The sequence below is a fragment of the Nicotiana sylvestris genome, chromosome 12 (genome assembly GCF_000393655.2).
Source record: "Nicotiana sylvestris chromosome 12, ASM39365v2, whole genome shotgun sequence".
NCBI classification, from domain to species: domain Eukaryota; kingdom Viridiplantae; phylum Streptophyta; class Magnoliopsida; order Solanales; family Solanaceae; genus Nicotiana; species Nicotiana sylvestris.
Genome location: NC_091068.1, coordinates 66,796,068 through 66,810,423, shown reverse-complemented (window position 1 = coordinate 66,810,423; position 14,356 = coordinate 66,796,068). Strand labels below are relative to the sequence as shown.

The 14,356-nt window shown below is 42.5% G+C and overlaps 1 protein-coding gene across 1 annotated transcript; it reads left to right on the top strand.

Moving 5' to 3' along the window:
• Positions 1-1,297: 1,297 nt before the first annotated feature.
• Positions 1,298-1,675, top strand: LOC138883170 (uncharacterized). Its single transcript, XM_070163833.1, has one exon. The coding sequence runs from the start codon at positions 1,298-1,300 to the stop codon at positions 1,673-1,675; it is 378 nt and encodes a 125-aa protein (XP_070019934.1).
• The last annotated feature ends 12,681 nt before the right edge of the window (positions 1,676-14,356 follow it).

Genomic DNA, 14,356 nt, shown 5'->3' with positions numbered 1-14,356 from the left:
GTTACTTATTTCTGAAACAGGGCATCACTACCCTGTTACGACTCAGCTTTGTTTCTATTGTACTAACAACATGGATGAGTATGAGGTGAGCATTCTGGGTTTGAGGTTAGCTGTAGATATGGGTGTCCAGGAAGTCTTGGTGTTGGGAAACTCAGACCTTTTGGTGCACCAGATTCAAGGAGAATGGGAAACTAGGGATATAAAACTTATATCGTATCGAAAATGTTTACATGATCTTTATCATAAGTTCAAATCAATAGAGTTTAGGTATATTCCAAGGATTCATAATGAGGTCGTTGATACTTTGGCTACTCTAGCGTCAATGTTACATCATCCAAATAAGGCTTATGTGGACCCTTTGCATATTTAGGTCCACGATCAACATGCTTATTGTAATGTGGTGGAAGAAGAGATCGATGAGGAGCCTTGGTTTCACGATATCAAGGAATACATCAGGATGAGGGTGTATCTAGTACAAGCCACAGGTGATCAAAAGAGAACAATTAGGCGGTTGTCAAGCGGTTTTTTCTTCAACGGAAGGGTTCTATACAAAAGAACTCCAGACCTTGGGCTGCTGACATGCATAGATGCTAGGCAAGCTACAACTATTATGACAGAAGTACATTCTGGAGTATATGGACCGCACATGAGTGTGCACATGTTGGCAAAGAAGATTCTCCGAGCAGGTTATTATTGGCTCACTATGGAGCGAGATTGTATCAGTTTTGTGCGTAAATGCCATCAGTGCCAAGTGCATGGAGATTTGATTCATTCTCCACCATCTGAATTACACACGATGTATGCTCCGTGGCCTTTTGTTGCATGGGGCATGGATGTAATTGGGCCAATTGAGCCATTAGCGTCAAACATGCACAGGTTCATTTTGGTGGCCATCGACTATTTCACCAAGTGGGTAAAGGCTAAAATATTCAAGTCTGTAACCAAGAAGGCGGTGGTTGATTTTGTGCACTTGAATATCATTTGCCAGTTTGGGATACCAAAGGTGATCATTACAGATAATGGGGCTAATCTCAATAGTCATATGATGAAAGAGGTATGTCAGCAGTTCAAGATTACACATTGCAATTCTACCCCGTACCGCCCTAAGGCAAACAGAGCAGTTGAGGCGACCAATAAGAATATAAAGAACATACTTCGAAAAATGGTGGAGGGTTCTAGGCAGTGGCATGAAAAGCTGTCGTTCGTATTGCTGGGTTATCGCACTATTTTCTGCACTTCAGTAGGGGCGACTCCTTATTTGTTGGTGTATGGCACCGAAGTAGTGATACCCGTAGAAATGGAAATTCCATCCCTTCGAAATGTCGTGGAGGATGAGATCGATGATGATGAGTGGGTCAAAACCCTCTTGGAACAATTGAGTTTGATCGACAAGAAAAGATTGGCAGCAGTGTGTCATGGCCAATTGTATCCACAAAGAATGGCAAGATCATATAATAAGGAGGTGCATCCACGGAAGTTTGAAGTAGGTCAGCAAGTGTTAAGATGTATCCTTCCACATCAGGTTGAGGCTAAATTCAAGTTTGCTCCAAACTGGCAGGGGCCATTCATCATAACTAGAGTGTTATCAAATGGAGCTTTGTATTTAACAGATATAGAAGGCAAATGTGTAAAAATGGCCATCAATTTCGATGCGGTCAAGAGATACTATGTATGATTTTCTTTGGTTAATTTTTATTTGTTTGTACTTCGCATATTTTGAAGATTTGGAATGACTAAGGCATTTTGTTATACTATCTAAATACTTTATCCTTGGTCACCCCTTTGAGCCTTATTTATTTTCTTTCATACCCCTCTTTCGGAATCAGTAACAAATATCAGAAACACAAGGGGGAAAGATAAGTAAAGAAAGAAGAGGAAAAGAGAAAGAGAAAAGAAAAGAGAAAGAAAATAATGGAAAGAGAAAGAAAAGAATGGAAAGAGAAAGAAAAAAAAAGAAAGAAGAAGAAAACAACAAAAAGAGAAAAGAAAGCAAAAAAGAGAAAGAAAAGAAAGAGAAAAGAGAAAATCACAACAACAAAGTAATTTCTATGAAATGAACCACGTTCAACCTGATTCCTTTTAAGGATACGTAAGTAGCCTCACGGTTCGGTCCCATCAAAATAAAAATCCAAAAGTCCCCAAACAACAAACTGGGACAGAAGTTGTGGTTGTTGTCAGAAATCTGATTTCGAAAGTTGTAATTTTGAACCCATTCGAATTGCTTTGAGCCTTTGATATCCTCTCTTTCTAAACCTATCCAAAAGCCCGCGTTACGGTCCCAAGAAAGACCTTCCGATCAGTCTTCGAGAGATGCCAAGTCAAGCAAGTGGAGATGATCTATATCAAGGGCAACACTCTGGTCCAAGTAGAAAAAAATTGAAAATGAGAGAGCCTTATTGGTGAAAACCCTCACGGGCACCGTAAGGCGAAAGTGAGTTGAGAGATGAACAAATGAGAGAGGCTTGTTGGTGAAAACCCTTTCAAGGCACCGCAGGCTGAACAAGGTCAAGGTTTTGGTGAAGAACTCAGGTTATGGAGATTCCGAGGCAACAAAGTATAGCAGCTGAAAGTTGATTGGTTGGACAAATTGGGCTGATTAATCCGAAATGCATGTCATGATCATTGGTGCCAACTGATCCACTCAGATAAGTCTATTTTCTTCTTCCTCTTCAGATAGTCTTGCAGTTTTGGATTTTCTTATCCTTAACTCTGAAAGTCATTGCATTTCATTTCTTTTAGGTTTATTTCTCTAAGATGTTCCCAATGTCAGTTCTATTTAAGCAAATAAGAAGGAATTTCAAAGCTCACTACCAGCTTCAAAAATTGCAAAGTACAGTGCGGCCAGAGTATACCGAAGATAGCATGATGTAAAGTGGGATAAAGTGCCAGCAAAAGTTCCATCAGCAGAATGATTTAGTAATTTCATGGGAGATGCAGAGGTTCAGTTAAAGGGGTCAGAGGTGTGAAACAACGGTTTGGGTATAGAACACTCGTGTCACCCAAAGCCATGGGGATTTGAAAGTCAGCCTAGAAGGCCAGAGGTTCTTAGCCAGTTCAGAGGAAGCCAATCAAAACAAAGCACGTCAGTGGAGGCCACTTTCAGCAAGAATTCCATCAACTAACCACCACATTTTTAAACTGACAAAATCTTTCTTTAATTAAAACAAGGGCAGAAAATTTCAGTTGTTCCAGGGAAATCCTCCACAGATGAAGGGAAAGCATCATGATAGGTTTGATTTCTGACTCTCAGGTCCCGCCTGGATAATAGGATTAAATTTGAAGTTCTCAGGACCCTCTGGAAAATGGGACCTAGGTTAAAATTAAAAACAATCACGAGTAGCAAAATCTAGCATAAATGTACCCCAAGGAATATAAGTTTGTTTCAAAGTTTGCATGTTTAAGATAGGATTCAATTAAGAGTTGTTAGGACCCTCCTAAATAATGGGACTTAGCTTTAAGATTTCGATTAGATAACAACATTTAGTGTAAGTTCTGGTGTAGGGTAATATAATTCAGCCGTTAAATTGTCACTTTTAAGATAATACTTGATCTTTGATTTTTAGGACCCTCCTGGATAATGGGATTTGATTTTTTGTTGTTAGGGCCCTCCTTGATAATGGGATTTAATTTTAAAATTTTTAGGGCCCTCCTAGATAATGGGATTTAAATTCTTAGGACCCTCCTGGACAATGAGAATTAGTTAAAATTCAAAACGTTCATGAGTGACAAGATCTAGCATAGGCTCTACCTTGAGGAGATATAAGTTTGGCTTTAAAGTTTTCATGCTTAGGATAAGATTCAATTTGAAATGTCCAGGACCCTCCTGAATAATGGGACTTAGTTTAATACCTCCCTTAGATGCTAAGATTTAGCATAAGTTTCACCGTTAGGAAGTTGAATTTAGCTCTGAAATTTTCACCCTTAAGATGAGATTTGATTTTAAATTTCAGGAGCCTCCTAGATAATGGGATGTAGTTTTAAGACCTTCTTAGATAACAACATTTAGCAGGAGTCACACATTTAGAAGATATAATTCAGATTTTTAAGGCCATCATTTAACTAGAAGTTTTCAGGACCCTCCTGGATAATGAGATTTAACTTTCATAGTCATAGAGGTATGTGGTAACATGATTCAATTAGCACTCACAGATGTGTCCAGCATCCAACGGGGCAAAAAATTTCATTGTTTTTGTCTATCTTGTGGAAATCAGGCGCCCACCTGGAGAACAAGGGAATACAGTTCAAATTCAGCAATCAGGCGCCCACCTAGAGAACAAGAGAATACATTCAAGTTTCACCAATAGGCGCCCACCTGAAGAATAAGGGAATACATTCAAGTTTCAGCAATCAGGTGCCCACCTGGAGAACAAGGGAACACATTTTCAAGTTTCACAATCAGGCGCCCACCTGAAAAACAAGGGAATATATTCAAGTTTCAGCAATCAGGTGCCACCTGGAGAACAAGGGAATACATTTTCATGTTTCAGCAATCAGGCACCCACCTGGAGAACAAAGGAATACATTTTTCAAGTTCAGTAATCAGGCGCCCTCCTGGAGAACAAGGGAATACATTTTTTTTAAGTTTCTGCAATCAGGCGCCCACCTGGAGAACAAGGGAATACAGTTCAAATTCAGCAATCAGGCGCCCACCTGGAAAACAAGAGAATACATTCAAGTTTTAGCAATAAAGCGTCCACCTGAAGAACGAGGGAATACATTCAAGTTTCAGCAATCAGGTGCCCACCTGGAGAACAAGGGAATACATTTTCAAGCTTCAGCAATCAGGCGCCCACCTGAAGAACAAGGGAATACATTCAAGTTTCAGCAATCAGGTGCCCACCTGGAGAACAAGGGAATACATTTTCAAGTTTCAGCAATCAGGCACCCACCTGGAGAACATGGGAATACATTTTTCAAGTTTAGTAATCATGCGCCCTCCTGGATAACAAGGGAATACATTTTTTTAAGTTTCAGAAATCAGGCGCCCACCTGGAGAACGAGGGAATACGGTTCAAATTCAGCAATCAGGCGCCCACGTGGAGAACAAGGCAATACATTTTTCAAGTTTAGTAATCAGGCGCCCACCTGGAGAACAAGGGAATACATTTTTTTTATGTTTCAGCAATCAGACGCCCACCTAGAGAACAAGGGAATACATTTTCAAGTTCAGCAATCAGGTGCCTACCTGGAGAACAAGGGAATACATTTTCAAGTTTCAGCAATCAGGCGCCCACCTGGAGAACAAGGGAATACATTTTTTAAGTTCAATAATCAGGCGCCCACATGGAGAACAAGGGAATGTATTTTTTTTAAGTTTCAGCAATCAGGCGGCCACCTGGAGAATAAGGGAATACATTTTCAAGTTCAGCGATCAGGTGCCCACTTGTAGAACAAGGGAATACATTAATGTTTCAACAATCAGGCGCCCACCTAGAGAACAAGGGAATACATTTTTCAAGTTTAGTAATCAGGCGCCCACCTGGAGAACAAGGGAATGCATTTTTTTTAAGTTTCAGCAATCAGGAGCCCACCTGGAGAACAAGGGAATACATTTTCAAGTTCAACAATCAGGTGCCCACCTAGAGAACAAGGGAATACATTTTCAAGTTCAGTAATCAGGCACCCACCTAGAGAACAAGGGAATATATTTTTTAAGTTTCAGCAATCAGGCGCCCACATGGGGAACAAGGGAATACATTTTCAAGTTCAGCAATCAGGTGCCCACCTGGAGAACAAGAGAATACATTTTCATGTTCGGCAGTCAGGCACCCACCTGGAGAACAAGGGGATACAATTCAAGTGTTTGGAAATCAGGAGCCCACCTGGATAACAAGGGAATACATTCAAGTTTCAGCAAGCAGGCGTTCACTTGGAGAAAGGGAAAACATCTCAGATTACAATTCAAGGCAGCAACAAGGGATTCCACCGGGAGAATTCAAGTCAATAAGGCAACAAGAACCACAATAACAAGTTGGAAGATATAGATAGGATTTTTGTAATGCATAGATCATAGTCTAGTCTAGCTTCTTTTTATTTTGACATGTTGTAATAAGGGGGTTCAGTAAGCAGTAGAAGCAGCAGCAACAGTGAAATCACAGCTTCATGGTAGTCCCAGCTACCAAAACTTCCCGAACTACACTGTCCTCATTCCTTTATAGCCAAGGATATGTAGGCAACCTCAGAAGCAGGGAGCGGTCAAATCCTTCAAAAATGCTTCCTACGGAATATTCAAACGGGCGAAAATCGCTCGTATCCGCTCACTTTATCTTTGCACGAAAACTCTTCGTGTTTCCGGGCAAAGAGGGGAAGCTGTGAGCACGTGATTTTGCCCTATATGAATTATTCTCATAGATTCAAGAAAAATAAAATTTTCCATTATTTGCAATTTTCGTAGCATGTTTTTTGTTATTGTTTGCATTTGTCTCTGCATGTTTATTTTATTTAATTCATGAAAATACAAAAAATACACTGCATTCGCATTTTAGGATATAATTTTGCATGCTTGAATTAATTAGTAATTTAGTGTTTTATAAAAATGGGAAAAATCACAAAAATATAAGTTTATTTTGAAATTTTAATTTTAATTTTAATTTTGAATTTTGATAGTTTTTCCTCTAATTTGGTTTTTAATTATTTGTAGTAAGTATTATTTAGAGTTAATTAATTCAATGTGGGAGGGTTAATTTTATTTGGGAGTTAGTTTAGGTTTTATTTTAGTTTTAAATTTGAAAAGAAATCAAAAAGTGTTTGAAAATAAAAAGGAAATTTCAAGAGAAGTTGAATAAATAGAATTTTTGGGCCAAAATTAATGGATTTTGCTCCCAGCCTAATTGTTAATACCCAAAACCCGTTCAAGCAACCCACCCCAGCTGACCCGGTCCAGGCTTCCCCTTAAATCAAAACGACGTCGCTTCGTTAAGCTTTGATCTGAGCCGTTGATCGTTCCTAATCCAACGGACGGGAAATGGCTTCCCATTAGTATATTAGTGTCCAAACACACCCCTTACCCCCCTCATCGTCTCTTTCACAGAGACTCTAACCTACAAACCCTAACGACGCCGCCTCCATTTCCAGCGCCTTAGCCCGGCGACGCCACCTCAAATCCACACCAGATTCACACCATAACACCCTCTTCCACCCCTCATGTAGAATCCATTGTTGACTTTCCTCGAATCATTGTGGAACTCATCGAATCTGCAATCGAAAGTTAGGCCACAAACCGAACTTTTCCCAAATCACCCCAAATTAACACCCCAGAATCCCCGTGGTCCTCTCTTTTCCAATCTCAAACTCTGGACTTTCGAATCACCTTCAGGCTCGTCGAATGTTGAATCTGAGCTCAAGCCCTAGAAGCCAAATCCCGACCAGTGCATGCAAGGTTAATGCTCTAGTTTCTTATGAGTATTTAGTGCCGATTTTATCATGAAACAATGTTATTTGCCTATTCTTGACAAAGAACACGTGATTGACATTATTTCACGGTTTAAACTGGAAGACCAGTCAAGTTCGAGCCCTGAATCGGTGAGTTTCTCTTAGTCGTTTATTGGTTTCGTGCGGGTGCTGAATTGATGATGCTAAGTCTCCGAGTATCTCGAGATGCGTTTGGTGGAGAGGTCTTCGCCGCGAGCATGTTGAAATTCCCCTTTCTGAAGCATGAGATGTCGAAAGATATTCTTTATCGCTTGGCGTAAACATATGCTGTAAATACATGCTGTTTTGTTGTTATGAGCTCGGCCCGCGCGGGCGAGGCTCCATGGACCGTTCGGTCTGTTGCATTATTCCCTATTGGGGCTTCGTTCGTCATTTTTCGGCATGGGGCCGGTTGTAATGAAAGTCCCGTAGGCTTGCTAGATCTTTCTTGGGAAGTGCGTCGTCGTTGCCTCATTAAAAAACCTACCGGTAGAAAACCCTTTTCGGAATAAAAAATCCAATCAAAGGAAAAGAGTGCAACGGACGTTCTGAAGCCTCGAAATCTTCGAGTCGGGGTATCATCCTGATTAACTTGGTTATTATCCTGCACAAGGATAACCGTGAAGTAGAAGATAGGAAGGGTGATGGGCGCTTATACCTCGGTGGCGATGGCGCTTCTCGAGTTCTGGCGCTAATTTGGCAGTTGCTAATAGGTCCTTTATATGAACGCGTTCAGGGCGATCGTCAGAAGATCGTGTGGACGACGTGTTGAGGCTTATCTATTTTGTTTCCCTTTGCCATTTCTCCTTCCCGCGATTGATTTTTAGCCCGCTATTGAAAAGTTCATGAAGGTGCCCGTTGTCGAGCAATCGGGCCACTTCCTCTTGGAGCTGCCTACAATCTTCGGTTCGGTGCCCGCGCAAGTTGTGAAACTCGCAAATCAAATTGTAGTTTCTGTGGGACGAATCCAAATGTAACGGTCTGGGCCATCTGGCGTCTCCGATCTTGCTAATGGCGAACACAATGTCTGGCATATCGACGCTAAAGTTGTATTCCGATAAGTGGGGCACATTTTTTGGCACTATGCTTCGATCGAACCTGGTTCTGTTGACGAACACTCGAGGGTCCTGTCCTCGATCTATCATACGATCGTTGCGAGGTAGATTGTACCTTGGGGCGTTCCTTCTGTCTTTGAGGTACGACTGGTATCTTTGTTTGTTTGGTTTTGATTCTTTTACCATGAGTCTGTTTGGGTACACTGAGCACAAAGGGGCTCTCAGCTGGTCGTCCTCAACTCTAATCTTTGACTGGTACCAGTTGTGGACGTCTGACCAGGTAACGGTCGGATATTCGATCAGGTTCTGCTTCAGCTGCTTTGAGGCCACCGAACTTTGTTTGTTCAGGCCTTGGGTGAAGGCATGCACTGCCCAGTCATCGGAGACTAGCGGTAGTTCCATCCGTTCCATCTGGAAGTGCGACACGAATTCTCGCAGCATCTCGTTTTCCATTTGCTTAATCTTGAACATGTAAGACTGCCTTGTTGCTACCTTGATGGCGCAGCGTGCGCTCATATGAAGGAGTCCGCTAACATGGAGAATGAATCTATGGAGTTGGGAGCCAAGTTGTGATACCACATCATGGGCCCCTTCGAAAGCGTTTATCCAAATTGCTTCAACAATACGTACTCGATCTCGTTATTCTTTATATCATTACCTTTTACTGCGCAGGTATTGGCAATAATGTGTTCGTGGAGGTCGATAGTACCATTGTACTTACGGAGTTCCGGCATTCTGAATTTTTTAGGAATAGGCTTTGGGGCCGCTTCCTCGGGGAATGGCCTCTATATGAACTTCATCGAATCCAAAACCTTTAGGACCGGGGGTGATCCCGAGATCTGATCCATGCTAGAGTTGTAGGTCTCGACCTTTTTATCGTTGGCTGTAATCATTTTCTCACCTAATTTGATCCTTTTGGTGAGGTCCTCGAGCATCTTCACTATTGCGGGGTCTGCCACTGACCCGTTGTTGCTTGATCTTTCGGGTACTTGCTCGGCGATGGAGCTGTCTCTGGTGCCGCTGTGCTGGGGGTTCTCGGATGGCTTTGCAACTGAGCAATGGCCAGTTGCTGTGCCTGCAACATTTCAAAAATAACATGAATACTAACTTCTTGTTTTTCCCGGGACAGATTGTTTTGAGCTTCCTATTGGTCATTGTGCCATATGATCTTGTTGGTGTTAGAAGTTTCAACGACTTGTTGTGCGTCCTATCAATCCACGTCCGCTAGAATTGGTCTGGGCACGTTTTCGAGATTCTGTAGTGGTGCTCCGATGGCCGGGACAGCCAAGCCATTTTCCCCGTGATTTTTGTGGTTGTCGTTCTCGACTCCGTTTACTGAGCCAGACATTTTGACCTGAAATCAAAGGATCTTGGACAAGAAAAATTGTGAAAGATAATGTGCGTTTGTGCAATGAAACCAGCTAGAAAATAGTCACTATTATTTTTAGCCCCACGGTGGGCGCCAAACTGTTTACCGTGAAAATGGTAACAATAATTAAATTTGTAGATGAGATTCTAAACATACGTGATCTATTCCCGAGCTAGTTGTTAGAGCAGTTGATGCTGATAATAAGTAGTTTAAAGATTAAATGCAAGCTAAAACGAGATAGTAATCAAACCGAGGGGCCTGCTTCCCAAGTATAGGTCTGGTCGATGGGGAACCTCGGGGTTGACGTCAGGGTCGAGCTCAAGCTATCGAGGATAGTTGGGGACGGGATAACAATTGAGGATATAATTAAACAAGGCTCTTCATGGCCAATACTAAGCAATACAATGAAGAACTAGTGAGAAAGCAATGAATATCAAGGTGACTTCAGGCCGGTAAGAATGTAGAAGTTAGAAAGAACAGAGAGAGAGAGAGAGAGAGAGAGAGAGAGAGAGAGAGAGATTATTGCACTTATGGAGAAATGGAGCAACATCAGTCCTTTACAAGGTAGAGTGAGTCCTCTTATATAGGAGGGGAACTCGGCTACAAGTACGTGGAGATTAATTACAAAGTATGGAGATGGGATGGCTTAACACGATGCTTCAGCATAGGCTCTGGATAGACCAGCCCTGTCAAACTTAGTCGTGTTCCTTAGGAGCTTCCCCTTTTGTCCTGGCATTGATCTCTTTCTTCTCTGAGTCGGGCCTCGATGAGCCCCGAGGGCGGTAAGTCGGTCATGGCTTCTCATCCTCGGGGTCTCAAGGCATTCTTCCGAAATGACTTGATAGCAAGAAATCAAGTCTTCTGATTTTGCCACATACAACAACCATTGTGGTCCACACAAAATACCATTGCGGCCGCAGCGGTCCACCGCGAACTGCACAAAATGTAATGCGGCCGCGATGACAAACTTCAGAGAGCTGGTTGTTTCATCCCTCATCAGTGCGGTCCGCACTGATTTACTTAACAACAATTTTTTTTCACTTTGTCTTGCATTGCATTCGCACAAACCTGTAACATCTCACAACCAGTCTGTCCAAAAATAAATCCTATACTACAATGAAAATAAAAAAAAAATAAGAATAAGAACACATGGGTTGCCTCCCAAGAAGCGCCTAATTTAACATCATGGTACGACACAGGTTACCGTCAAATCATTTGAGATGAAGAAGTGCCACCATGTGGTTGTCATCAATTTTTCCCAAGTAGTGCTTGACCCTATTCCCATTCACTCTGAAAACTTCCCCATTTTTGTTCTTTAAATCAAGTGCACCGAATGGGGTCATACATACCACTTCAAAAGGTCCACTCCATTTTGACTTAAGCTTTCCCGGAAACAGACGTAACCAAGAGTTGAACAAGAGAACCAAATCACCCACTTTGAAATCCTTGCTACGAGCATATTAATCATGAAGGTACTTCATCTTGTCCTTGTATAAGGACGAACTGGAGTAGGCATGGAATCGGAATTCATCAAGTTTATTGAGTAGCTCCACACGAAGATTGGCTGCAATATCCCACTCAAGATTTAGCTTCCTCAAAGCCCACATGGCCTTGTGTTCTAACTCAACCGTAGATGGCAAGCTTTCCCAAACACCAACCGATAGGGAGACATACCAATTAGAGTCTTGTAAGCAGTCCTATAAGCCCATAGAGCATCATCCAACTTCTTTGACCAATCGGTCCTATTTGCATTGACCGTCTTTGACAATATGCTCTTGATTTCCCTATTGGAGACTTCAACTTGGACACTCGCTTGAGGATGATAGGGAGTAGAAACTTTGTGATTGACACCATACTTTGCAAGCAAAGTGTCAAAGCTCTATTGCAAAAATGAGACCCCCTATAACTTATGATTGCACGAGGAGTACCAAACCATGTAAAAATGCTCTTCTTGAGAAATGCAACAACACTCCGGGTCTCATTGTTGGGCAAAGCCACAGCTTCAACCCATTTTGAAACATAGTCCACCGCCACAAGAATGTATGTGTTCCCACACGAGCTAACAAACGGGCCCATAAAATCAATGCCCCATTCATCAATAATATCAACCTCGAGGATGGTATTGAGACGCATCACATCTTTCTTCGAAATTCTACCCGCTCTTTGACATTCGTCACACCTCTTCACAAGTTCACTTGCATCTTTGTACAAAGTTGGCCAATAAAATCCACAACTAAGAACTTTGGAAGCCGTCCTCGCCTGGCCATGATGGCCACCATAGGGGGAGGAATGACAAGCCTCCAAGATACTCAATTGCTCTTCCTCCAGGACACACCTTCGGATCACACCATCCGTGCAAATCTTCAACAAGTACGGCTCATCCCAGTAGAAATCCAAACTGTGGGAACTCTAGGCTCATAAAGCCCCTATGAGACAACTCCTAGCTCATGAAAATTGGTCTTCAAGCTTAAACAAATTCGGTGACTCGGAGACCGTCATTCATCGCCAATCGCCATGTGCTGGGAAACCCAAAACTGTAAGACCCCGTGCGGACAGACTCAGCGTAACCTGATCTATTCTACATTACAACAAAAACTGTATGACCTCAAGAAGCATGACAAACTGTAAGACCTCAATAGGCATGTAAATCCTGAAGTTTAATCTATTCGTCGCATTTGTAAGAATCCCGAAAGGTCATACCCTCGGTGTAGATGCTTAAACTTTCACTCGGGATCAAAAATGGTTGCGGCCAATCACATATGACTATGGTCAAAAAGGCTGATAGAGCCAAACTAACGCGACTCTAAGGAAGCCGATCATCGCTAAAAAAATTGGAGGCCACTACTTCGAATATACTTCGGAAAGAGCCGGTTAAAACAGGCTTCCCTCAACAGGCAAAAACGAGATTCGACCATGTCAGCTCCAAATCACAAGGCTTCGACCTACTCGGCCTACGAGCTATGAACCTTCCAAGGTGCTTAAACATCGCCAATAATGACTTGAAATCGAGGTTATTCCCGAACTAACGACGGGTTATGGAAAAATCTTTCAAAAGACCTTAACAAGCAGAAAACAAAGCCTACAAAAAGCCCACAGGAAAAAATAGCGTAAGAGCCATTGTCGCCAGCTAAGCAAGCCTCTGGGCCATATATTAGAAGGTCTCTACGACCAAACAGCGCAAGAGCCATTATCGCCAGCTAAAAAATTGACAACTTGAGGATTAAAGTGAGCTCGAATCATAACCGATTTGAAGATCGGAACCAAAATTGTTAACTATGCAAGACTTCGGGCCACATATTGTATGGTCTCAACGACCAAAATAGCGTAAGAGGCACTATCGCCGGTTTGAAAATACTTAAGGGTCAATTAAATCTCGAATCGCAACGCGACTCAGAGACTAGACCTGAAATAATTAAACTGAAAACATGCCTAAGAGCCTCCGGGCCACTCACCTGTAAGGTCACTTCGACCCGAAGCACAAAAGGCCATCGTCGTCCGCCCATGCAGGCAGGATAAAACTTGAGGGTCAATTGAAGCTCGAATTGCAAATGCCCAAGAGCAAGAAATGGGAATAGTTACTACCTGCCCACACGGGCATAAATGATTTAAGGGCAAGAATGTTTGAGTTAGGGCCTGACTCGGAGACTAAGCCTAAACAACTAGGCAAAGCACGGAATCCCCAATGCCTGCTCATGTCAAGGATCGCACTTAAGAGCCTCCGGGCCTCCCCGATCAATTCCTAACCTACGGGGATCCTGCCAAGGACCGAAACCAGCCCGCCTGGTTGAAAGAAATAACATAAGGAGATGCAGAAGAGATAAAACTTCAAATTTCCTCTTATCTTACATACGCAAAAAAGGCACACTCTCCATCTACAGACATGCTCTACATATACCAAGTACAAAGCAGGAAAACGGCAAAAATCTGCACTCTACTACAGCTTGTCGGGTTAGCTCTTCATGTTGTCAGCAAGAAATGACCGCGTGTCATGCTTGTCCGTCCTTGCTCGAGCCAATTTCTCCGAGAGAACGAAGCCCATCGCACCGAATTCCTCGAGTAATTCTCTTTGGGATTTGCAACAAAGGTATTCTTCGACCCTCTTCTCTCGGTCGAGGGCTTTCTTTAGTTCGGCTTGAGAATCCGTAGCATCTTTCATACGAATCGCCATATCCTGATTAGCCTTGGTTTGGCTTAGTGCCGCTTCATCCCGGGCATCAATTATCTCAGCCTTGATCTTCGAGAGATTAGACTCAAGTTTCCCAGTCATGTCCGTTTGAACTTTGGCATTGACATGAGCCAAGCGGAGTTGGGCTTCAAAGTCAGAGACCTTGGCCGAGGCGCTTGTCTTCTCTAAAGCTTGAGCTTGCACCTAAGCCCTTAGCTTACCACAGGTAGCTCTGACGCGATCGATGTCACCCTTGAGGTACTCCAAAGACTCCGTCCTTTTCTACAACTAATATAATAAAAAGGGGGTTAACCTTAAGAGCAAATAGAGCAAAATGCGAGCTACAAAAAGTTACCT

What these genes read in the sequence shown, in the direction of transcription:
- LOC138883170 (XM_070163833.1), top strand. Translation starts at nt 1,298, where the DNA reads ATGGAAATTCCATCCCTTCGAAATGTCGTGGAGGATGAGATCGATGAT.